This window comes from Bufo gargarizans, unplaced genomic scaffold, assembly GCF_014858855.1.
Source record: "Bufo gargarizans isolate SCDJY-AF-19 unplaced genomic scaffold, ASM1485885v1 original_scaffold_1203_pilon, whole genome shotgun sequence".
Taxonomy (NCBI): Eukaryota; Metazoa; Chordata; class Amphibia; order Anura; family Bufonidae; genus Bufo; species Bufo gargarizans.
This window is the reverse complement of record NW_025334273.1, coordinates 120,847-147,133: the sequence shown is the minus strand read 5'-3', so window position 1 is coordinate 147,133 and position 26,287 is coordinate 120,847. Positions and strand designations below refer to the sequence as shown.

The 26,287-nt window shown below is 45.2% G+C and overlaps 1 protein-coding gene across 2 annotated transcripts in view; it reads left to right on the top strand.

The window, feature by feature from the left end:
- The window catches only part of LOC122923110 (cytochrome P450 2G1-like), a 78,325-nt gene that overhangs the window by 30,292 nt on the left and 21,746 nt on the right, over positions 1-26,287 (top strand). For both annotated transcript variants that reach the window (XM_044273837.1, XM_044273835.1), the window contains one exon: positions 8,347-8,488. In XM_044273837.1, the coding sequence (XP_044129772.1) occupies positions 8,347-8,488 (142 nt within the window). The remainder of the gene's footprint in view (positions 1-8,346; positions 8,489-26,287) is intronic.

The window sequence follows — 26,287 nt, the reverse complement described above, 5'->3', positions numbered from 1 at the left end:
TCAAGGAGACCTATGTCACTGGCTGCCTCTCTATCTCCCTCACTTTTCAGCCAAAAATCGGTGGGACAATTGTGGACATGTTGGTTGCGATATACAGGTTTTACACGATGCGGCAACTCCCTATGTAAAGCTTGCAATTATGTAATCATCAAATCATTGTATAGCCTGAATGAACAGAAGTAGATTGCAGCCAGCAAGTATTGAGGAGTGTTCAGATGGAGCATTTATTTTTTTCTCTCTCTCTTGCAGGACTAAATTTGAGAAAATAACTCATGTATATCTATTAATAGTCATTAAATAACTACACCATGTTGCAAAACTAAAAAATAATAAAAAAATTATTGTATAGCCTGAATAAACAGAAGTAGATTGCGGCCAGCAAGTATTGAGGAGTGTTCAGATGGAGAATTTTTTTTTTTTTGCTAGTCTGTTCTGTTACTGCTCATTCTTTTGCTGGGTTTAATGTCATAAAATGTCTGTTCATAGTGGCTCATGTTAGATTTTAAATTTGTTCTGTGCATTTAAATTTCTGTCAGCACTTTTATTGTAACACCTGGGATGGTTTGCACCACCCAGCTAATTTAAGGGGGGAGGGATTTTTTGTGTTCACTCCTATATATATGCTTCCTCAGAAATTTATTGTGAAGGTCATGATTAAGAACCACTGGGTTCGAAATGCGTAGACCGTATTGGGGCTTGTACTCTGAGGATTTTACCGCTGTACACTTGGTTTATGGAATAAACATCGTTTAAGCACGAAAAATCGAGGTGCTGGATATCTTCTTTCTCAAGTATATGAATCTGGGTCTCTTCCCATCCGTGCACTCTCTAAACTGCTGATGCAGGTGAGCTGGACTTTTACTATTGCTTGCAAGTCATGTTATAGTCAGCATGATCTGTTTTTCATAACCAGTGCATGTTAAGGACCTCATGGTGGGAAGACATTGATTGCGTTTGCATGACTGTAGTTTTTAGATGTAATTATACTGCCCCAGGAGAGGTGTTAGAACAACAATGTAAGTAGCAGTCAACAGGTGCTGCACCCGATCCACTTCTATTCAAGCTTGTCTTTTCAGGTCATGAGACAGCCATAAAAGTGACAAACTATGATACTGTTAGCTTGTGTCATTAGATGTGCAGTTAGGCTTGGATTTGAAGGGACATTATATCCATCTCTATGTCCTGGTTTTAGAAAATATATTTCAGATAAACATTGGTGAGTGAGGTCTGGAGGTCAGCATTGTGTAGAGAGTTGGAAGTAGTCAGTCCCAAGCACCTGCATATTACAGGAGTGCATTGCTAAACCTATCCCCCAGTTCACAAAATTCTGTTGTCCTGTCTTCCTCATATGCATAAATAAAAATAGTCCCTCACACACAACCTCATCAACTCCACTAATAAATAGCACTATGGTATACACTCACCTAAAGAATTATTAGGAACGCCTGTTCTATTTCTCATTAATGTGATTATCTAGTCAACCAATCACATGGTAGTTGCTTCAATGCATGTAGGGTTGTGGTCCTGGTCAAGACAATCTCCTGAACTCCAAACTGAATGTCAGAATGGGAAAGAAAGGTGGGCTACAACAGCAGAAGACTCCACCGGGTACCACTCATCTCCACTACAAATAGGAAAAAGAGGCTACAATTTGCACGAGCTCACCAAAATTGGACTGTTAAAGACTGGAAAAATGTTGCCTGGACTGATGGGTCTCGATTTCTGTTGAGACATTCAAATGGTAGAGTCCGAATTTGGCGTAAACAGAATGAGAAAATGTATCCATCATGCCTTGTTACCACTGTGCAGGCTGGTGGTGGTGGTGTAATGGTGTGGGGGATGTTTTCTGGGCACACTTTAGGCCCCTTAGTGCCAATTGGCCATCGTTTAAATGCCACGGGCTACCTGAGCATTGTTTCTGACCATGTCCATCCCTTCATGACCACCATGTACCCATACTCTGATGGCTACTTCCAGCAGGATAATGCACCATGTCACAAAGCTCGAATCATTTCAAATTGGTTTCTTGAACATGACAATGAGTCCCCACAGTCACCAGATCTCACTCCAATAGAGCATCTTTGGGATGTGGTGGAACGGGAGCTTCGTGCCCTGGATGTGCATCCCTCAAATCTCCATCAACTGCAAGATGCTATCCTATCAATATGGGCCAACATTTCTAAAGAATGCTATCAGCACCTTGTTGAATCAATGCCACGTAGAATTAAGGCAGTTCTGAAGGCAAAAGAAGGTCCAACACCGTATTAGTATGGTGTTCCTAATAATTCTTTAGGTGAGTGTATAATGCCCCCTTCCCTCTCAACTGTATACAGTACAGTATAGCTATATATTTGTATGTAAATTAAAGGAGGGATAAATGAATAAAATGTGTCTAGTCCGCTTCACTATAAAATCACTACGCAAACACTGAGAGGAGGATGAGAGCAGGGAAGTTACTGGTCCACCACTAAATGCTGAGATTTAGCCACACGGAGAAACAGAGAAGGTTCTAGCAGAAAGGAAAATGTACAGAAAACCCATAAAAACTTTATTTTTATTTCATGTATATTGCAGTAACACTCAATTTAAAATTCAGCTTTTCTTTACATGCTAGTACAGTTTGTGATTACACTAGGTACTACAGAGGTCAGCACAGTGTAGAGAGTAGGAAGCAGCTCTTGGGATAACCTCACCAATCAAGATGGCTGCCTATTAATATTTAATGGAGATTGCACCCCTGTCAGAACACATTATTTAGTCATTTCTGCATGCTGACAGATCAGTGGCCTGCCATGTGACATCACATTCAGTATGAACAATGAAAGCAGCAGTAAATGCGATTGCTCATAGTCTTCAATGAAGTTGCAGACTTATAGACTTTTACAGTTCTACATAAAAACTGTTCAATATTGATCTAAGAGGGCACTAAGAGAGATACTGTAATATCATGTAATGTACCTTTGTTTGCAACAACAGAAAAAATACTGACAAATTTAATTTTTTTAAAAATTGCATACCTGTTTCTGGCTGTTGAGGATGTATATCTCTATTTGGGTATTGTGATTTAATAGCTGAGGTCTCTTAATTTGAATCTTCACCTATCAGCTTGAGCAGAAATGGGTTAAAGTGCCATCTGCCATATGCATTTGAACCCCTTCTGTTAGCTGTAGAATGACTGTTCATCATTATTACGCTTAGTTCACACTTGTTTATTATACTGACTTATATAGTGCTACTATATTCCACAGCACTTTACACACATTAGCATCACACTGTCCTCAATGGGGCTCTCAATCTAAGTTCCCTATTAGTATGTATTTGGAGTGTGGGAGGAAACCCACGCAAACACAGGGAAAACATACAAATTCCATGCAAATCTTTTCCTTGTTCGGATTCGAACACAGGACCCCAGCGCTGCATGGCAACAGTGCTAACCACATACACACATCATTTATTTGTTCAGTTATTCTCATCAGTAATTGTTAGCCCTATATATTAGACTGCTTGTTGACACGAAGTCAGATGCACAGTAAGTCTATGAATAACAGAACAAATTATGTATAAATGGCGCAGCAGATGAACTAGAAAAACGTACCTACATCTTAGTCCACCTGTTAATAATGAGTCTGATGCACAGTAAGTCTGTGTATAACTGAACAGATTAATTATTAATTGTGCCGTTGGTGAGCTAGGTTAACGTGCCTATACACTATTCACAAAAAGTTAGGGATATTTGGGTGAAATTTATGGAAATCGTAAAAAGTTCACACTAGAGTGATATTATATCATGAAAGTTGGGCATTTAAGTATAAGCATGCAATAGAGATTTCCTCTTATCAAACAATTTATTTCAACAAAAGCTAAGTGGCCTGCCTAAGGGGTTTCGCACCCAGGGCGGGTTCTTTCTCTATTTGACCACATACCTCTTAAATCCAGGGACATCTCCTGTCATGTAGACTTTCTCTTTCCTCTTCTCCTCCGTTAGACCGCCATGACAAATTATTTCAGCCACATTTCGTCGCTACAGAATTTGTAACACAGACACGTTAGATTTCTCCTTTTTTCCATCAACCTCCCCATCCTAGTGTCCCGACAATATCATCCTGCTGCCACTCCCAATACTGTGCCTGTTGTGCCTCCCAATGACCCAGGTATTATACTGCTGAAAAAAGTTACCCCAGTAGACATAATTGGGGTCAATTATCAAACTGGTGTAAAGTACAACTGGATTTCCAAAAGAGCTGTCAAAAATGAAAGGTGGAATATAAATGGCTTCTATGGGCAACTAAGCCAGTTCTACTTTAAACCAGTTGAATAAATTACCCCAAATGTCCCTATCGTGTCTACAGCAGTTATATGTCTAGAGTGCCCCCAGTAATAATAACATCCTATTTTGTGTTTCAGGTAATAAACCCTGTATAGTGTCCCCAAAAATAATAGAATTTCCCCTACAGTGCCTCCCCAATAGAAATGCCACCCATGCTTCCCCATATAGTAATTTAGTACTTTCCCCCACACTGCCCCCATAGTAATTTGCCCCACACTGCCCCATATCTTAATTTCCCCAACACAGTAATTTCCCCCACAGTGCCCCCACACAGTAGTTTCCCCCACAGTAATTTTCCCCACACAGTAATTTCCCCCACACTGCCCCCATACAATAGTTCACCCCACACTGCCCCCACACTGTTGTTTCCCCCATACAGCAGTTTCCCCCGCACTGCCCCCACACAGTAATTTCCCCCACACTGCCCCCATACAGCAGTTTGCCCCACACTGCCCCCACACAATAATTTCCCCCACACTGCCCCCATACAGCAGTTTCCTCCACACTGCCCCCACACAGTAATTTCCCCATACTACCCCATACAGTAATTTTCCCCACACAGTAATTTCCCCCACACTGCCCCATACAGCAGTTTCCTCTACACTGCCCCATACAGTAGTTTCCTCCACATTGCCCCCACACTGCCTCCCACAGTAATTTCCCCTACACTGCAATTTACCTCACACTGCCCCATACAGTAATTTCCCCCACACTGCCCCATATTGTAATTTGCCCCTCACAGTAATCTCCCCCACACTGCCCCCACATAATAATTTCCCCCACACTGCCCCATACAGCAGTTTCCTCCACACTGCCCCCACACAGTAATTTCCCCCATACTACCCCATACAGTAATTTTCCCCACATTGCCCCCACACAGTAATTTCCCCCACACTGCCCCATACAGCAGTTTCCTCTACACTGCACCATTCAGTAGTTTCCCCCACAATTCCCCCACAGTAATTTCCCCCACACTGCCCCCCCCCACAGTAATTTCCCCCACACTGCAATTTTTCCTCACACTGCCCCATTCAGTAATTTCCTCCACACCGCCCTATATTGTAATTTGACCTTCACAGTAATCTCCCTCACACTGCCCCCACACAATAATTTTCCCTACACTGCCCTCACACAGTAATTTACCCCACAATCCCCATATAATAATTTTCCCCATACACAAATTTTCCCCACACTGCAATTTCCCCACACTGCCCCCACAGTAATTCCCCCCACACTGCCCCCCAACAATAATTCCCCACACACTGCCCCAAACAGTAATTTCCCCCACACTGCCCCCAACAGTAATTTCCCCCCACTACCTCCCCCCACAGTAATTTCCCCCACACAGTAGCTTCCCCCACATTGTCCCATATAGTAATTTGCCCCCACATTGTAATCCCTACCATAATAATTTGCACCCACATAGTAATCCCTCCCATAATAATTTGCCCCAACACAGTATTTCACCATAATAATTTTGCCCCACATAGTAATTTGCCCCCATATTGCAATTTCCCACTGATATACCCTCTTCACATGTCCTCCTATGTGTCCCCCTCATGTCCCCCAAAGTTGGCACATAAAAAAAAAAAAATAATAATAAAACCTAAAAGCTAAATACTCACCTACAGTATGTCCAGGCGTGTGATGTCAGGCGCACACACTTCACTGTACTGCGTTCTGGCACAGGCGCACACGATGATGTCATCATGCACACTTGCACCAGGATTTCACTACCGCATAGACCTCAGGCCTACTAGGCCTGAAGCCTATAGCTGTGATCGGCGGCGGGTCAGGGAACTATGTGCTCCCTTGCCCCGCCACAGTATGTGGGTGTCAGCGCTCCAGCAATGAGTGTTTCCATCTGTATTGATGAAAGCGCTCATTGCTTTTGGCACCCCCCCTGAGAGCGCACCCCCTGACCCCCTAGGCACGCCACTGCAAAAGTTAACAACAGTGGTGTACACCCACAAAATATGCCAATGTCTCAATAACTTGTTATGTGGCGCTGAGCATCAATTACAACTTGACAACAATGTCTCATGCTGTTTACAAGTCAACTTGCCTGCCGCGGCATGGCATCAAACTCTTCTTGAAGGGCAGCTTTTAGGTCATTGAGGTTCTGGGGTATGGAGTTACGAGCTTCGAAACAATGACTCAGCTGATTCCATCGATTTTCAATGGGATTCAGGTCTGGACAAAGTGCAGGCCCCTCCCTTTGAGGTACTCCAGTCTCCAGCAGCTGATTTCTAATGATGCAACCTCGATGAGCTGGAGCATTGTTGTCCATGAAAATGAAATTAGGCCTATGTTGTTCATGCAGAGGCGCAATGACTGGATTAATTATGTTATTCAAGTAGTATGGGCTTGTCACTGTACCATTCACAAAGTGTAGGGCAGTTCTGTATTGACTGGATACACCTGCCCACACTGTAACACCATCACCACTACAAAAAGGCTCATCTGCTGTCAACAATTAGCATTCTCCTTGACATCTCCAGCTTCATTGGCGCCTATCATTTCTACTCAGCGTGAATCGACTTTCATCAGTGAACAGCACCATGGCATTTATCATCCTGTTCCGCAGGGCATTGTTCACAATGAAGCGGTCATCAGTGTGGGATGTGGCCAAAGGACATCCACCATTCTGTGACTCTTTCAGACTCTCTCTTTAGCATCCTGCTGATGACAATGTGACACTCTAAGCTCAGTGGCCACTTCCATCTGAGAACATTCTGCTTGAAGCCTTGCAATGGCGAGCTACTGTTCATAAATTGTTAGGTGTTGTCTTGATCTCATGATGTCAAAATGTGAACTGCATGATGAGGAGGACTGTTTAAATACCAATTCTATTTGAATCAGTAAATTTATTGGGGGATTCATGGATCAAACACCTGTTGTGAATTTTGCCGTAGTTTTTCACGTTTAAAACTTCACCTTTATTCAGTTTCATTTTCTAGAATCATCCTTTGAATATAGAGGTAATTGTTGAAACACTCAGTGGGAGGCATAGTGTTTGGAGTATATATATAAATGCTTGTGTCTGCTGCTTAATGTCTCAGCAGCAATACAGGATCTCTCTTTATTAGTTGTGCTAGTGATTGGGCACACCCACCAGCACTACCTATCTCAAGTTTATTTCTCCGTAGATACCTCTTTACTGCCTAACTGTGCTCCTACTGTTTCACTAAAACCTAGCTAACGCTAATGCTGGGGGGAAGTGTTAGCTAGGTTTGAGTGAAACATGAGAGCCATGAAAAATTTGATTTGCCATGAATCTGAACTTTCTGGCGCTTTGTGGTAACGAATACATTTTTCATACTTCATGCATTTGAGCGCGAAGAGGCCGTCACATCTATCTTGATTGAATAAAATATATAAATTCTCTCTCATGCTGACGTGTGACGTCACCACACCATCAAGCTGGGTGGGTGAGATGATGTCATCAAGACGACATCACTGCATCTGCCCAGTGTGATGACGTGGTGACGTTATCTCATCAGTGCAGGCCCCAATTGGCGCGTTTTCTTCAATGAAGATGACTGCGGCAGCCTCTCCGCGATCAAATGAATGAGGTGAGAGTATATATTATTTGTTTTAACCCCTGATTAACCCCCCTGATGGTTGGCGGCACTATTGCCATTCCCCGTCATCGCGCCCGCTTCATACAATGGAATGTGATTCATTACGAAGCAATTTGTAACAAATCAAATTTCGTTATGAAATTTGATGAAGCAGCTGAATCAAATTTTTTAAAACTTCGCTCGTCTCTACTCACCACTAGCGGACCAGGCACAATATTATCTGGGACAAATGTCAATCAAGGGCAGGAGGAGCATCTTCAGCTTCGGGGACACCCCATCGCAGGTATAGAACCCTGCCTAATGGGACAAATCGATTCTTATGAACCAATTCTCTTATCTCCACTCACCATTTTTAACCTTGAACTTCATCTAATCTTAAAATTAAAATGGCAATAAGAAAGTGATGGACCTCTGATATTTTTTTTTTGGATACAGGGCACATCTGTTTTCCCTATGCTGTGCACTGTTCTACGAGACCCCAGTCAGTTTGCCACCCCTGAAAAATTCAATCCTGGGCATTTTCTGGACAAGTCTGGAAGCTTCAAGAAAAGTGATGCATTCATGCCATTCTCCACAGGTAAATAAATTCACTTTTTATGTAATTATGTCTTGGTGGAAGTATGATGAGAATGCAGGATAAACCTGTCTGGCCATAAACTGTTACAGCCTGGCACCATGCCTGGAAAACAATGGTAAGAATGTTGACGTCAAATTGCTTAACCCCTTAAGGACACAGCCCTATTTCACCTTAAGGACCAGGCCATTTTTTGCAAATCTGACCACTGTCACTTTAAGTGCTGATAACTTTAAAACGCTTTGACTTACCCAGGCCGTTCTGAGATTGTTTTTTCGTCGCATATTGTACTTCACGACACTGCTAAAATTGGGTCAAAAAAGTAAATTTTTTTGCATAAAAAAATACCATATTTACCAAAAATTTTGAAAAATTTGCAAATTTCAAAGTTTCAGTTTCTCTACTTCTGTAATACATAGTAATACCCCCAAAAATTGTGATGACTTTACATTCCCCATATGTCTACTTCATGTTTGTAGCATTTTGGGAATGATATTTTATTTTTTGGGGATGTTACAAGGCTTAGAAGTTTAGAAGCAAATTTTGAAATTTTCAGAAATCTTCAAAATCCCACTTTTTATGGACCAGTTCAGGTTTGAAGTCACTTTGTGAGGCTTACATAATAGAAACCACCCAAAAATGACCCCATTCTAGAAACTACACCCCTCAAGGTATTCAAAACTGTTTTTACAAACTTTGTTAACCCTTTAGGTCTTCCACAACACTTCATGGCAAATGGACATACATTTTAGAATTTAGATTTTTTGGAAAATTTTCCAATATAATAAATTTTTTCCAGGAAAAAAACAAGGGTTAACTGCCAAACAAAACTCAAAATGGGTTGCCCTGATTCTGTAGTTTGCAGAAACACCCCATATGTGGTCGTAAACTACTGTTTGGCCAAACGGGAGCACGTAGAAAGAGGGGAACGCCATATGGGTTTTGGAAGGCAGATTTTGCAGGACTGGTTTTGTTTATACCATGTCCCATTTGAAGCCCCCTGTTGCACCCCTAGAATAGAAATTTCAAAAAAGTGACTCCATCTAAGAAAGTACACCCCTCAAGGTATTCAAAACTGGGTTTACAAACTTTGTTAACCCTTTAGGTGTTCCACAAGAGTTATTGGCAGATGGAGAAACAATTTAGAAATTTATATTTTTTGGAAAATTTTCCATTTTAACCCATTTTTTCCAGCAATAAAATAAGGGTTAACAGCCAAACAAAACTCAATATGGGTTGCCCTGATTCTGTAGTTTGCAAAAACACCCCATATGTGGTCGTAAACTACTGTTTGGCCAAACGGGAGCACGTAGAAAGAGGGGAACGCCATATGGGTTTTGGAAGGCAGATTTTGCAGGACTGGTTTTGTTTATACCATGTCCCATTTGAAGCCCCCTGTTGCACCCCTAGAAAAGAAATTTCAAAAAAGTGACTCCATCTAAGAAAGTACACCCCTCAAGGTATTCAAAACTGGGTTTACAAACTTTGTTAACCCTTTAGGTGTTCCACAAGAGTTATTGGCAGATGGAGAAACAATTTAGAAATTTCTATTTTTTGGAAAATTTTCCAATATAATAAATTTTTTCCAGGAGTAAAACAAGGGTTAACTGCCAAACAAAACTCAAAATGGGTTGCCCTGATTCTGTAGTTTGCAAAAACACCCCATATGTGGTCGTAAACTACTGTTTGGCCGAACGGGAGGACATAGAAGGAGGGGAACACCATATGGGTTTTGGAAGGCAGATTTGGCAGGACTGGTTTTGTTTATACCATGTCCCATTTGAAGCCCCCTGTTGTACCCCTAGAATAAAAATTTCAAAAAAGTGACTCCATCTAAGAAAGTACACCCCTCAAGGTATTCAAAACTGGGTTTACAAACTTTGTTAACCCTTTAGGTGTTCCACAAGAGTTAATGGCAGATGGAGAAACAATTTAGAAATTTCTATTTTTTGGAAAATTTTCCATTTTAACCCTTACTTTATTACTGAAAAAAATGGGTTAACAGCCAAACAAAACTCAAAATGGGTTGCCCTGATTCTGTAGTTTGCAGAAACACCCCAAATGTGGTCGTAAACTACTATTTGGCTAAACGGCAGGACATAGAAGAAGGGGAACGCCATACGGTTTTTGGAAGGCAGATTTTGCTGGACTGGTTTATTTACACCATGTACCCTTTTCAAGCCCCCTGATGCACCCCTAGAGTAGAAACTCCATAAAAGTGACCCCATCTAGGAAACTATGGGATAAGGTGGTTGTTGTTTTGGTACTATTTTAGGGGTAAATATGATTTTTGGTTGCTCTATATTACACTTTTTTGAGGCAAGGTAACAAAAAAATAAAATTCTAAAATTTTTCTACATTTGCTATTTAGTTTTGTGGAACACCTAAAGGGTTAACAAAGTTTATAAAGTAACTTTTGAATACCTTGAGGGGTGTAGTTTCTTAGATGGGGTCACTTTTTTGGAGTTTCTAGTCTAGGCTACATCAGGGGGGGCTTCTAATGGGACATGGTGTCAAAAAAAAAAACTGTCCATCAAAATCTGCCTTCCAGAAACCATATGGAGTTCCCTTCGTTCTATGCCCTGCCGTGCGGCTATATAGCCATTTACGACCACATATGGGGTGTTTCTGCAAACTACAGAATCAGGGCCATAAATAGAGTTTTTTTTGGCTGTTAACCCTTGCTTTATTACTGGAAAAAAAGGATTCAAATGGAAATTTTGCCCAAAAATGGGTGTTTTGGCACCGTTTTTATTTTATATTTTTAACACCGTTCATCCGAGGGGTTTGGTCAAATGTTATTTTTATAGCGACGACTTTTACGCACGCGACGATGCCCAATATGTATGGCTCTCAGACTTTGGAGACACTAAGCAGGCATCCTAAAACTGCGGCCCTCCAGATGTTGTAAAACTACAATTCCCACCATGCCCTGCTGATGGCTGTAGGTTGTCTGGGCATGCTGGGAGTTATAGTTTTACAACATCTGGAGGGCCGCAGTTTGAGGAAGCCTGCACTAAAACTAATATTTTTTTGGGGAAAAAAAATTGTTTCTGTGTCTCCAAAGTCTGAGAGACATAGTGTTTTATGTTCTCTAGGGGACTGTTGGAGATTATAAAAATTTAGTACTCCATGGAAGTGTGATACTCCCTGAAGCAATCGATAACGCAGAGGCCCGGATGATCGGGGCAAGTGTCACACTGAGTAGTGGTGTCCTTCCGTATCCCCCTCTTGTGACACACTCTGCATCTTTTTTGGGTTCGTCCCTTCTTTCCAGTATGGGGGACCACACCTGGAAAGTGTTGGCCAGGGACGATCCGGGCGCCTCCAGTTCCCGAGGTACTCCGGCCTGCTCTTTCCCGGTCCGAAAAGATCAGGTCTTTGAGGACTGCCTCATAGAATTGGAGGAATGTCCCTGTGCTGCCAGCGCTTCGGGATAGTACAAAAGAGTTGTACATGGCAACCTGCACCATGTAGACCGCAACTTTTTTGTACCATGCCCGGGTTTTGCGCATGGCATTATATGGCTTGAGGACTTGATCAGAGAGATCAACTCCTCCCATATACCGATTGTAGTCGACGATACAATCGGGCTTGAGGACCGTTGCCGTGGTACCTCGCACAGAGACTGGGGTGGTGCTGTTACCGTGGATTGTGGACAGCCTAAGGACATCCCTCTTGTCCTTATACCTGACCAGCAACAGGCTTCCACTGGTAAGGGCACGGGTCTCACCCCTGGGGATAGGTACCTGGAGGGGGTGGGCAGGGAGGCCGCGTTGATTTTTCCGCACGGTCCCACAAGCGAACGTGGATCTGGCGGCAAGGGACCTGAACAAGGGAATGCTGGTATAAAAGTTGTCCACGTACAAGTGGTAACCCTTATCCAGCAGTGGGTACATAAGGTCCCACACGAGTTTCCCGGTAACACCCAGAGTGGGGGGACATTCTGGTGGTTGAATCCGGGAATCTCGCCCCTCGTACACACGAAATTTGTAAGTGTACCCTGAGGTACTCTCACAAATTTTGTATAGTATCACGCCATACCTCGCCCGCTTTGTGGGAATGTATTGGCGGAAACTGAGTCTCCCCTTGAACGCAACGAGAGACTCATCAACCGCGACCTCCCTTCCAGGTACGTAGGCCTGCTGAAATGTGGCCCCAAAGTGATCGATGACCGGCCGTATCTTGTACAGCCGGTCATAGGCAGGATCACTTCGGGGGGGACATGCTGCATTATCGGAATAATGCAGACATTTCCGGATGGCCTCAAACCGGGAGCGTGTCATGACCATACTGTACAGTGGGGTCTGGTATAGGACGTCCCCACTCCAGTATTGCCTGACACTGGGTTTTTGCACTAGACCCATATGCAGCACGAGGCCCCAAAATGTCCTCATCTCGGCTGCACTGACCGGCGTCCAGCCACCGGGTCTAGCCAAAAATGAGCCCGGGTTTTGAGCGACGAACTGTTGGGCGTACAGATTCGTCTGCTCCACCATCAGATTCACCAGTGGGTTACTGAAAAAAAAACTAAAAAAGTCTATTTCAGTAAACCCCACTGTGGGAATCTGGATTCCAGGATAGCCAGCGAAATCCGGAATCTCAGGCTCAAAGTCCACTGGGGGACACCAGCTAAGTTCATCGGCAGGGGGCTCCGGTGAACTTATTTGGTGGGCCGGGAAACCAGTACGAACCCCAGGGCGGCTCGTACTAGGGTGGGCCACAGGATCCCTAGCATGTGTGGCCCCTGGCTCCGCCTGGCGGCGTCTCCGCTGCCTTGGTGGCTCATCGTCATCCGATGATGATGAGGAGGATGCGGATGACAAAAGGAACGTGGGGTCATCCTCATCCTCACTGGGGCTCTCAGAGTCGGAGGCAATCTGGGCATATGGTGGTGGGGGGGATGCGGGGGGGGGGGCAAGTGGCAGGGGGGGTCTGGGGTCTGGTAGCTGAAACAAAAAAGTTTGGAATAAATGTGCTTTTTTTTTTTCTAACTTTTCCCTTCTATCCCTGCCTAAAGGTGCCTCTCCCTCACTGACCCTAACCTACCTGGGTGGCGATGGGTGCAGGAGGGTGATGGATGCCGATTAGGGGGACACAGGAGCTGGTGCTGGACGATGCTGCACGGTCAGGGTGCTGGACAGGAAGAGGAGGGGAGAGAGGAGCGCAGGAAGTTTGAATCTCGCGCCTCTCTCCCCTGCACCAATCAGCACCCTGGACAGCGGCGTTCAGCACCAGGGCCAGCTCCGCCTCTGCAAATCCTCGGACTGCGATTGGTGGTGTAAAATTACGCCACCGATCGCAGTCTTTTTCCGGTTCATCGGGTCACAGGACACCCGAATGGACCGGAAACGCAGAAAACCGCAGGTCTGAATTGACCTGCGGTTTTCTGCGATCGTCGATGCGGGGGGGTCAAATGACCCCCCCCTGCATTGTTACAGGATGCCGGCTGAATGATTTCAGCCGGCATCCCGTTCCGATTAACCCCCGCGGCGCCGGCATCGCTATTTAAAGCCATGACGTACCGGTACGTCATGTGTCCTTAAGGACTCGGGAAACATGCCGTACCGGTACGTCATGTGTCCTTAAGGGGTTAATAAACCACAGTATAAAGGTTAAGTAATCTGTTGTGGTGGAGAACATATCAAAGGAAGTCTGTCACCAGCATAAACATAGAGACTTTGATTCAGAGAGACCGTCTCTAATTGTTTTGCACATAAATTTTCTTAAGATCACTGGTGAACAGTAGTGATGGACGAACATCAGCCGGGACGATTTGCGAACGCTACAACTACAAGACTCCCCATTCACTTTAATGGCAGGCAAACCTGACTTCCTTCATGTCATAGTTGCAGCCACCAAATACTTACTAGAAGTGCACAAATTGTCCCACAACATAGACAGTGACATACTATAGGGGGATCAATGGCAATAATTCCCACAAAAAATATTTATTTTAAATCAGGGGCCATTTGTATGTGTCTTAAAGGGAAACTGTCAAAAATGTGCCTTGCTGGAGCCTAGAAAATTGGCTGGAGGTACATTAGGAGTTCACCGTATAGCAATATTACTGTTGGCCAGTTAGATTACAGGCCCCAAAAATTATGCATTCACCGGACAGAAAACATCAATTTTGGTGAGCTCGTGCAAATTGTAGCCTCTTTTTCCTATTTGTAGTGGAGATGAGTGGTACCCGGTGGGGTCTTCTGCTGTTGTAGCCCATCTGCCTCAAGGTTGTGTGTGTTGTGGCTTCACAAATGCTTTGCTGCATACCTCGGTTGTAACGAGTGGTTATTTCAGTCAACGTTGCTCTTCTATCAGCTTGAATCAGTCGACCCATTCTCCTCTGACCTCTAGCATCAACAAGGCATTTTCGCCCACAGGACTGCCGCATACTGGATGTTTTTCCCTTTTCACACCATTCTTTGTAAACCCTAGAAATTGTTGTGTGTGAAAATCCCAGTAACTGAGCAGATTGTGAAATACTCAGACCGGCCCGTCTGGCACCAACAACCATGCCACGCTCAAAATTGCTTAAATCACCTTTCTTTCCCATTCTGACATTCAGTTTGGAGTTCAGGATATTGTCTTGACTAGGACCACAACCCTACATGCATTGAAGCAACTGCCATGTGATTGGTTGACTAGATAATCGCATTAATGAGAAATAGAACAGGTGTTCCTAATAATTCTTTGGGTGAGTGTAAATATTGTCTCTACTCACTTAAGATTTGCTTCAACATCAACATCAGAGGTGTCCCTCGTGGTGTAGATACACTCACCCACCCTCGTATTGGTGTCAGGCGTTTGTGTGCTTGTTCTCTGTGCAGTGGCCTTGCGCCTTCGGTCCCGCAGTGAAGCTGGCGTCCCACGTGATGCTCCATCACGTGAGTCGTGTATCCGGGCTTGTAATTCTCTGTTTGTCATGTGATGCCTAAAACACAGAATTTCAATCTCCGATACACGAGTCACGTGACAGAGCATCACGTGGGACGCCAGCTTCATCGCGGGTCAGTTTGTTTTCACTTATTTATGAATGGCAAAGCTTTAATAGAACGTTGACACAATATCATTTGTGCATTGAAATATCACCACTGTGCATCAAAACATTCTACAAGGGAAACTTTTTTAAGTCCTATCTAACATATTTTTGTTTTTATATATGTTAAATAAATAGTATTTTTTATCTAAAATAGCATTTTTATCCAGTTGGTTTTATATGTGATTTGGATGATGAGTGCTTGTTTATTCATTTATATTTTGAACTATATCAATTGTATATAAAGTGCAAGTGCTGCAAATAATTGCTGGGTGAGTCACTTTTAAACTAAGCACCCCTACCATAGTCAAATAGGTGACCCATTATAATTGAATATACTGGAAAGAATGTTTCCAAATAATTTTCCCTGTAAAATTGTTTTTTTTTTTTTTTTGGGGGGGAGGGGGGTTTGAGCATATTTTTGTCAGTCTGTAAAAGTGGCGTAAAAACTCGGACACATGGTTCCCAGCAGCGACCTGGGAGTCCAAGATGCATCCAGACATCGTCCCCATGCTGTTCCCGACCCATTTCAGTGGTGTTTCTGTTACTTACTGACCTTTTCCAATCGACCAGGCACCCTCCCCTCTTCAGAGCAGGGGGTGCCTGGTTGTCTCCCATTGACTTCCATTATACTGGGGTGCTCGGCCGAGCACACAAATATAGCAAACACCCGAATACTTTGGTGCTCAATCATCACTAGAAATGGCTTAAAATAAAGAATATAAAAACATTTCAAACAATTATCTTCAACTTGGAGGCAGAGGTCAAAGTGGAGTAGGAGGTTGAGGAGGCAGTGGACGTGGCGGTGTAGGTGGAAGTGGTGGTTTTTGTTGTTTTTATAATTTTTTTGTTTATTTATTTAATGTTTATATATATATTTTTTTATAAATTTGGGAAGACCCCAAAACATTGGGAAATAGAGAAGAGAATTAAAAAAAAAAAGTGCTCTGGAGTATAACAATGGCTGGGTGAGGCCAGTATACTTGTTTACTCAGGACAAGGTACGGACAAATCCTGTGGGATTCATGCCTGGTTCATTTTAATGAACGTGAGCTTGTCCACATTGGCTTTGGACAGGCGCCTGCGCTTGTCTATGGTTACCCCCCACTGCCGTGCTAAGCACATATTCGGACAATGCACTTGCTGCAGGGCAGGCCAGAACCTCCAAGGTGTAAAGGGCCCAATTTGGAGACCCAGAAGTTGAATGTGTAGGCAGTATGTGTAGGCATGTGCACACGTACTGTTCCACCATGTTGCTGAAATGCTGCCTCCTGCTAAGACGTTCCGTATCAGCTGGTGGTGCTGGTTGTTGTGGCATGCTGCCAAAGCTTTTCCACATTTTGGCCATGCTAACCCTCTCTTCTGAGGTGCTGGTGGTGCCTCATCTGCGTTAGCAACTTCTTCCTCCTCCTCTTCTTCCTTCGCCTTGTGCTTCCACTGAGCCCCCGCTGTCAGGTGTGAATGCCATCAGCAGCGCGTCTACCAGCGTGCGGTTGTACTTGCGCATCTTCCTTTCACGCTCCAGTGACAGAATTGAGGACAGCACATTGTCCGTGTAGTGGGGATACAGCAGACTGGCCACCCAGTAATCAGCACTGGTTAGAATGTGGGGAACTCGGCGGTCATTGCGCAGGCACTGCAGCATGTAGTCGCTCATGTGTTCCAGGCTGCCCAGAGGCAACAGCAAGCTGTCCTCTGTTGGAGGTGTATCGTCTGTGTCCTCTGTATCCCCCCAACCACGCTCCATTGATGCACATAAGCTGCATTGGGTGCCACCCTGCTGTGAACAAGGTTCCTCCTTATCATCATCCTCCTCATCCTGCAGAACTGTGCCCTGGCTGGACAGTTGTGTACATGGCGTTTGTTGGTGCAGGATCCCACCCTCCGAGCCACTTGTGAATGACTGGTCTGATAACCGTGGAAATTATCTCTCTTCCTCCTGTGCCGCATCCTCTTCCATTATCGCCCAAAGTGTTTTTACAAGGAGACATAGAAGTGGATTAGTAACGCTGAGGACTGCGTCATCGGCACTGGCCATGTTGGTGGAGTACTCAAAACAGCACAACGCGGAACACACATGGAGGCCCACTCGATGTTGGTGAATTGGTGCTGTTCCACAGAGCGACTCACCCATGCGTGCTGCATTTGAAACTCCACTATCGCCTGCTGCTGCTCGCACAATTTCTCCAGCATGTGCAAGGTGGAGTTCCACCTTTTGGGTACGCCGCATATGAGGCGGTGATCGGGAAGGCCGAAGTTATGCTGCATCGCAGACAGGCGAGCAACAGCATGGTGAGAATGCCGAAAGTGAGCTTAGAGGGCCTGCACATTTTGCAGCAACTCTGACATATCGGGGTAATTTTTCAGGAACCTCTGCACCACCAAATTCAGCACAGGCAAGGGATGTGCATGAAACCGGATAGCCCCAGAGCTGCTACGAGATTTTGCCCATTATCGCACACCACCAGGCCAGCCTTGAGGCTCAGCGGCACCAACCACTCATCGGTCTGTTGTTCCATGCCCGTCCACAGCAACTGTGCGGTGTCGGGGTTTTCCCCCAAACAGATGAGTTTCAAAACAACCTGCTATTGTTTCCCCCTGGCTGTGCTGAAGTTGGTGGTGAAGGTGTTATGCTGACCGGATGAGGAGGCAGTAGAGGAGGAAGTGGAGTAGGAAGAGGAGGCACCAGGAGGCAAGGAGAAATGTCCTGCAATCCTCGGTGGCAGTAGGACATGCTCCAAACTGCTATCTGCCTCAGGCTCATCCGCCATTGCATTTACTCAGTGTGCAGTTAGGGAGATATAATGTCCCTGCCCGTGCTTACTGGTCCACATATCAATAGTTATGTGGACCTTGCCAGAGATGGCTTTGCACAATGCACACCTGATTTGGGCTGGGAATCACGTACTGTGAGACAGCCACCGCCATAAGGTTTTTAAAAGTCTCTGTCTACACCAAACGGAATGACAACATTTCAAATGGCAGGAATTTTGAAATGCTGGCATTCAGGGCCGGGGATTGCATGTGGGTAGGGTGATACTTCCTCTTTCTCTCCAGTGTTTGGGGAATGGACAGCTGAGCGCTTCCATGGGACAATGTGGACATGCTGGGTGACGGTGGTGGAGGTGGTGATGTTGCGGCCACATCCTCTGTTTGCAGGGTGGCAGGTGCCACTGTCACTCCAGAGGGGGAGGAAGAGGCCAAGACTGAAGCAGAATAGGGAGCAAGAGGAGCCTGAGATCTTTTGTGTTTTTTCTGGTGTGTACTCTACTGCAGCTTGTGCTTTGTATTTAGATGCCTGGTCATTCAGGTGGTGCTCAGGTTTAGAACATGTATGCCTCGCTTCAGGCTCTGATTGCACAGCGTGCAAACCACTCATGTCTTGTCGTCAGCACATTGTCTGAAGAACTGCCACACCAGGGAACTCCTTAGAGCTGGCTTTGGTGTGCTCAGTCCCTGGGTGCGGTGGGCAGTGGCAGGCATATGGCTAGGTGACGGCCACTCTGCTTTTGCACCCTGCTCCCTCTTTTGCTGTGCGGCTAGCGCTGTGTGACCACCACCTCTTCCTCCAAACTGCACACATCACTCGCATGACCTTGATTCCATGTGGGGTCTAGGACCTAATCATCCTCCACATCATCTTCCACCCACTCCACCAGAAAGCCGCAGCAGTTGGCACCTGTGTTTCATCATCATCATCACAGACGTGCTGCGGTGGTCTTCCCATGTCCTCATCCTGAGACATAAGTGGTTGGACAACAGTGCACTTAATCACTTCCACTTCTGGGGCAGGGCTAGGTGGATGGCCCACGGAAACCCCGCAAGCAGAGTCATCAAAAAGCATAAGAGACTGATGCATGACTTGGGGCTCAGACTGCTTGGCTGATTTGCAAGAGGGTGAGGTGAAAGAAAGATGCCCATGGGCTGCAGGTGCTAACTCTGCGGTTTAAGCAGGGGACCGGGTGGGAGACAATGTGAAGGAACTGGAGGCACTGTCAGCCATCTAATCTACTATCGCCTCTACTTGTTCTGGTCTCACCATTCGTACACCGGTATTCGGGCCTATAAAATTATGCTGAACGCCTACCTGCACCTGAGAAAGGTGTTTTTTATTTGGGCATGTAGCTGGCACAGATCGGCCACATCCTCTCCCTGCAACAAGAGCTCCACCAGCACCGCGACCAGGGCTATGTCCCTTATTTTATGCTCTCCTCATTCTTTGAGGTCACCCACCAAACTAACAGACAGATTAACTATATTCATTTCCTTGTCACGTATCCAGTGCAAGTGTACCTCACACCAAAAATGGGATTATGTCACCCAGTGAACTAACAGACGCATTAACTATATTAATTTCCCTGTCACTTATGCAGTGCAGGTGTACCTCACACCAAAAATGGTGTATATGTCACCGGCCGAACTAACAGTCAGATTAACTATATTAATTTCCCTGTAACGTATAAAGTACATGTGTATCTCACACCAAAATGGGTATATGTCATCGAACTTTTTGTGTCAGGGTTAAAAAAATGGTGCATTGCACCCACAAAAAATCGCTATAGGTCACCCACAGAATTAACATCCAGATGTATAATTAGATTTCTGGGTCATTATAGGTCACCCACAAAACAAATAACTGGATTCCTAACACTCTCCCTCACTTCAGCTGCCTGCTTCCTGTTCTCAGAGCTGATGGGCAGTGCTACACGTGATTCAGCTTGCATAGAGGCTGGGTCACATGATGCACCGGCCAATCACAGCCATAGAAGGAAGAGGGGAAAAAAATCCCCCCAAAAAGAGTGTTAATCCTAGATTTCCCTTGGATGGTATCTCCAAAGGTGGTCTTAAGGACAACAACCAGGCGCCACCAGGGAGGAGAGAGAAACCAATAGTGAGTAGGGAGGCAGGTGGGTGGTAGGCTGCTAGGAGTGGCTGAATACACAGCAAGGATATCTGTATATAGTATTGATAGAGCAAAGGGGAAAAAAAAACACAAGAATAGAACCCAGCCACAAAGTAGGCGCCAATCACCTGTGTGAAATGAAGTATGATAGGAAGAGGTTGAAAGGATCTTGTATTGTCTAGAGTAGATTTTTATGAAGTATATATGGTCTGTGAATAGAAGAACGGCTGTGCGTTATTAAAGAAACAGTCTGTATATATAAACAGTTAGTTGAAAATTGGTTCAAAACCTCAGTTCTGGTTGCAATTATAGGTATAGATAACCACAGGCCAAAAAATAGAATAAAATAAATATGGATAAAATGAATAAAATTATACATATAAGTAACTCACTTCACAGGGGGAGATAGTCTAAGGGATAAGCATAAAACACCCAAAGGCTAAGCTCCCCCAGCCGGGATCGCTTGTAGAGTCGCAAGAACAAACCGCAGTCACCACACGAAGGGCTTCTTGAATATTCCTTTTATTGAATCACGGCTCAATGCGTTTCGGGGGCTGCGTAGATACCCCCTTCCTCAGGAACAATATATAAGTAAAAACATATAGAACATACAATGATAGACATGGCCTATTTATACCCATCCATATTGTGTATTTATTAGGAGCACATGAGTCCGGGCGGGATAAGGAAGTGATGTCATGAATGGTACATGTCTTGCAAGGCTTATATTGTAAATATCCTCCATCCCCGATCTATATGTGAAGGTGGGGAGGAGGTAAAAGGACACCTCAATCCATTCTAGGTCGGAGTGGCTAAACTTCCGGTATGTGGACCGCATCGTGGAACGCATGCAGCCCAAGTGACTTTCGGTTTTCGGACATCAGCGCAGCAAGAGCTGGCAGGAGTGGCTAGACTTCCAGCATGTGGACCGCATCGTGGAACGCATGCGGCCCACGTGACTTCCGTTTTTCGGACTTCAGCGTAGCAAGATCTGGCAGGGAGAGTGAAGAGACTTTGCCCCACATCCAGAGGAATATGAGAGAATCTGGTGATGGGTTTTAGACACAATTTCGAAAATAGGGATACAAAAATAAATATAATAATAGGATAGGAATAGCAAGTATATATAAATATAATGTGCCATGTTATAGTCCATATGTATCACTAAAAACATGAACCCTACATGGCTTGTCATTGGGTATGGTAGAAAGCAGACAAATATTAGTACTATCTCATAAGTGCACGCGTATTGAGGGTAAAAAATGTGGGTAAGGATCCCATAACAATAAAAGGTATCAAAAAATATATAAAAAATATATATGTAAAAAAGTATATATAGATACCCTTATACTTGTACATATACACATACATACATGCACACATACAGATATACCATAAAAATGCATAAGACTATGTATAAAATGAAACGTGCATGGACCTGCATGTAGTATAGTGTCATAGTATAATGGGGTCAGTGGAGATCATGTCTCTAGGGGGTGTACTTAGCGGTACGGGTAGGGATCTGGGGATAACAAGAAAATGTCTCGGCTTTTTAGACTTTTATCCATAGACATATGAGTTCCGAAAATGTGAGTGGTATCTCTGGGCTGTGGCCAATACCTGTATATCATAAACAGCAAATAAAGGCGCTGAATATATAGAGAATATAGTACAAATATATAAGGATAAAAGTATGTGAAACAAAATACAGGATAATTGAATACAGCAATCCTGACTGATCTTGTAGGGGGTTACTGAAGAAAGAGCTTCCATAAGTGATTCTGATGGAGGAATGCCTGATCATGGTGGCTTCTGGAACGTGTCTCTAATAGTTGATGTATTCCAAAGTCTCATTGAGTCCAAACGGAGAGAGAGTATTGAGCTGGTAGATCCAATACATCTCTTTTCTGCAGAGTGTTTGGTAGGAATTTTGGATCCACTCGAGAGGGGTCATTTTAAGAGCAGATGGGTTGCCATCATGGCAGACGGAGAAGTGCCGCGAGGCACTGTGTGTTGGGATTTTGCGTCTGATATTTGAGCGATGCTCATTCTTTCTCTTGTGCAGTGTCTGGGTTGTCCTATCTACAATTTTTATTTTGATGAGGTACTGACAACTTTTTTGGTATTATATGTTATGGTAGAACAGCACATGCACTTCTTTACATTACATCTATACACACCTATCTTAGCGGGATTAACCTTCCTAATCGGGAGGGTTGTAACCATTTTTGTGGTTGGTAATAGTTTTGGGTAAGAAGGTGCAATAATGTTCTAGAGTGTTTGTTCACGTCGATAGGGGATCAAAGGGAGGGGAGGTAATTCTTTCTTTAGTATTGGAACTTTTAATAGGACCCCCCAATGTTTTGTCAATATTTTCCTGATATCGTTGTGTCTGGAGTTGTATCTAGCGATCAAAGTAGTCCTGGAATTGGCTCTGGTGTTCTGTTGTTGTTGTTGGGTATTGGTGTTGTTTTTGGTCTCTGTTAGCTTTGGTTTAAGGGCTTCATCTTGGCTTTCACACAATGTTCTCTTAACCCCTTAAGGACTTAGTACGTACCGGTACGCCCTGTTTTCCGAGTCCTTAAGGACCCAGGGCGTACCGGTACGTCCTGTGTAGTTTTGATCACTGCCGCACGGCCGGCAGTTATCAGAACAGAGTGCCTGTTGAAATCATTCAGCAGGCACCCTGTGACAATGCCTAGGGGGGTCCTGTGACCCCCCCGCATTGCCGATCACTACAAACCGCAGGTCAATTCAGACCTGCGGTTTTTAGCGCTTATGCAAGTTTCTGTTCCCTGCGGGATCAGAAACCTTAAAGTGCCCATATTTTTGAAAGTTAACCCCTCCTACAGCCCTCTGTGTTTTTGTGCCTGCGGGCGCAGCGGGGGGAGGATTGTGGGCGGTGAGGGAGGCGGGCGGGAGGCGTGCAGCAGTGTGGGGGGGTGCACCCGCCCCCCGTTTATTTTCAGTATGGCCGAGCAGTGGCGTCTCTAGCTTTCAAATTTTGGGGGGGCACACTGGGGGCCAGGACAAAAGTAGGGGGGGCAGCTATAACAACGATACATTTACACAAGTATGCTTAGAAATGCTACGATACTTTACCCAATACCTAAAACCGCAATAGGGAAGAAAAGTCCTGCTGTCTGTGGTTTAAAAAAAAAAATCACTCAGATTTCAACATGTCCTAGCTGCCTGGGCATGCTGGAATTACTCCAGATACAGCATCTACCAGCTGTGTCAAGTCCCCTTCTCTTTGTCACATGGCATGAACCGATAGTATCGCTATCGGCAAGCACCTGAAGTACTTGTACTCAGTATTATTATAGGAGCGGATCCGTCTGTGCAGACACCAGACGGATCCGCTCCGAACGCAAGTGAAAGTAGCCTTATGGAGGGGGATCTGTGGATGACACTTATGGAGGGGGATCTGTGGATGACCCTTATAGAGGGGGATCTGTGGATGACCCTTATGGAGGGGGATCTGTGCATGACCCTTATGGAGGGGGATCTGTGCATGACCCTTATGGAGGGGGATCTGTGGATGACCCTTATGGAGGGGGATCTGTGGATGACATACCGTTTATAGCATCTTATGCTATATGTGTCATCCACAGATCCACCCCATATCAGTGTCATACCGGGATCCCTCTCCCTATAAGGCCCCATTCACACATCCGAAATTTGCATAACGGAATTGCGGACCCATTCATTTCTATAGGGCAGCACGACGTGCTGGCGGATACGGAAATGCGGACCCGGACTTCCGGGTCCGCAATTCCGTTCCCGAAAAAAAAATGCCGACCCGTACATTGCCGCTGTTATGGATGTCTGAATGGAGCCTAACAGTGTCATCCACAGAGTGGCACAGATTTCCCCCCCCAATAATCGTGTCATCTACAGATCCTCGTCCCTATAACAGTGTCATCTACAGATTCCCCGCCCCCCCCATAACAGTGTCATGACATCCACAGACCCCCGATCCCCCTCCCTATAGCACTATAAGAGTATCATCCACAGATCCTTCCCCCCCTATAACAGTGTAATGACTCATGACATCACGCTCCCACCACTCACATTTGAACATGATTTCTCTAAACGGTAAAGTAAACACTGTAATCATCCAGGCTGCACTGACAGTAACTTTAAAGGGGTTCTGCACTTCCATTTAACTGATGATCTATCCTCTGGATAGATCATCAGCATCTGATTGGCGGGGGTCCGACACCCAGGACCCCCACCGATCAGCTGTTTGAGAAGGCACCGGTGCTCCAGCAGCGCCGCGGCCTTCTCACTGTTTACCGCAGGCCCAGTGACTGACGTCACGACTAGTATCAACTAGCCTGAGCCCGGCTAAGCTCTGTTCACTTGAATGGAGCTTAGCCACGTCCACGCTAGTTGATACTAGTCGTAACTCGTGACATCACTGGGCTGGCGGTAAACAGTGAGAGGGCCGCGGCGGTGTCGGACCCCCGCCGATCAGAAGCTGATGATCTATCCAGAGTATAGATCATCAGTTAAATGAAAGTGCAGAACCCCTTTAACTTTTAAATCAGGAAGATTCAGGGGCAGCCGCCAGCCAGCTCTCCTCTCAGTCTTAGGGCTCTTTCACACTTGCGTTGTCCGGATCCGGCGTGTACTCCACTTGCCGGAATTACACGTTACACATTCAAAATGCGTTCAGTGTTACTATGGCAGCCAGGACGCTATTAAAGTCCTGGTTGCCATAGTAGCAGTGGGGAGCGGGGGAGCAGTATACTTACAGTCCGTGCGGCTCACGGGGCGCTTCAGAATGACGTCAGAGCGCCCCATGCGCATGGATGACGTGCCATGTGATCACGTCATCTATGCGCGTGGGGCGCCCTGACGTCACTCTGGAGCGCCCCGGGAGCCGCACGGACGGTAAGTATACTGCTCCCCACTACACTTTACCATGGCTGCCAGGACTTCTAGCGTCCCGGCAGCCATGGTAACCATTCAGAAAAAGCTAAACGTCGGATCCGGCAATGGGCATTAATTCCGGATCCGGCAAGTGTTCAGGATTTTTGGCCAGAGCAAAAAGCGCAGCATGCTGCGGTATTTTCTCCGGCCAAAAAAACGTTCCGGTCCGGAACTGAAGACATCCTGATGCATCCTGAACGGATTTCTCTCCATTCAGAATGCATTAGGATAAAACTGATCAGGATTCTTCCGGCATAGAGCCCCGACGACAGAACTCTATGCCGTAAGAAAAGAACGCAGGTGTGAAAGAGCCCTTAGTCACAGTCAGATCTAATCTCTCTAGTTAGGGTACTTTCACACTAGCGTTTTTCTTTTCCCGCACAGAGTTCCGTCACAGGGGCTCTATACCGGAATTGAACTGATCAGTTTTATCCTAATGTATTCTGAATGGAGAGCAATCCGTTCAGTTTGCATCAGGATGTCTTCAGTTCAGTCGTTTTGACTGATCAGGCAAAAGAGAAAACCGCAGCATGCTACGGTTTTCTCTCCGGCGAAAAGAAACTGAAGACTTGCCTAAATGCCGGATCCAGCATTTTTTCCCATAGGAATGTATTAGTGCCGGATCCGGCATTCAAAATACCAGATCCGTCCTTCCGGCCTGCGAAGACCGGTAAAAATGTGAAAAAATGTACAAGACGGATCCGTCTGTCTGCGTGACAAGCGGAGAGACTGATCCGTCCTTGCAATGCATTTGTGAGACGGATCCGCATCCGGATCCGTCTCACAAATGCTTTCAGTCAGCTGCAGATCGGCGGATCCGGCGGGCAGTTCCGACGACGGAACTGCCTGCCGGATCACACTGCCGCAAGTGTGAAAGTAGCCTTAGAATAGAAAGAGACTTAGGCCTCTTTCACACTTGCGT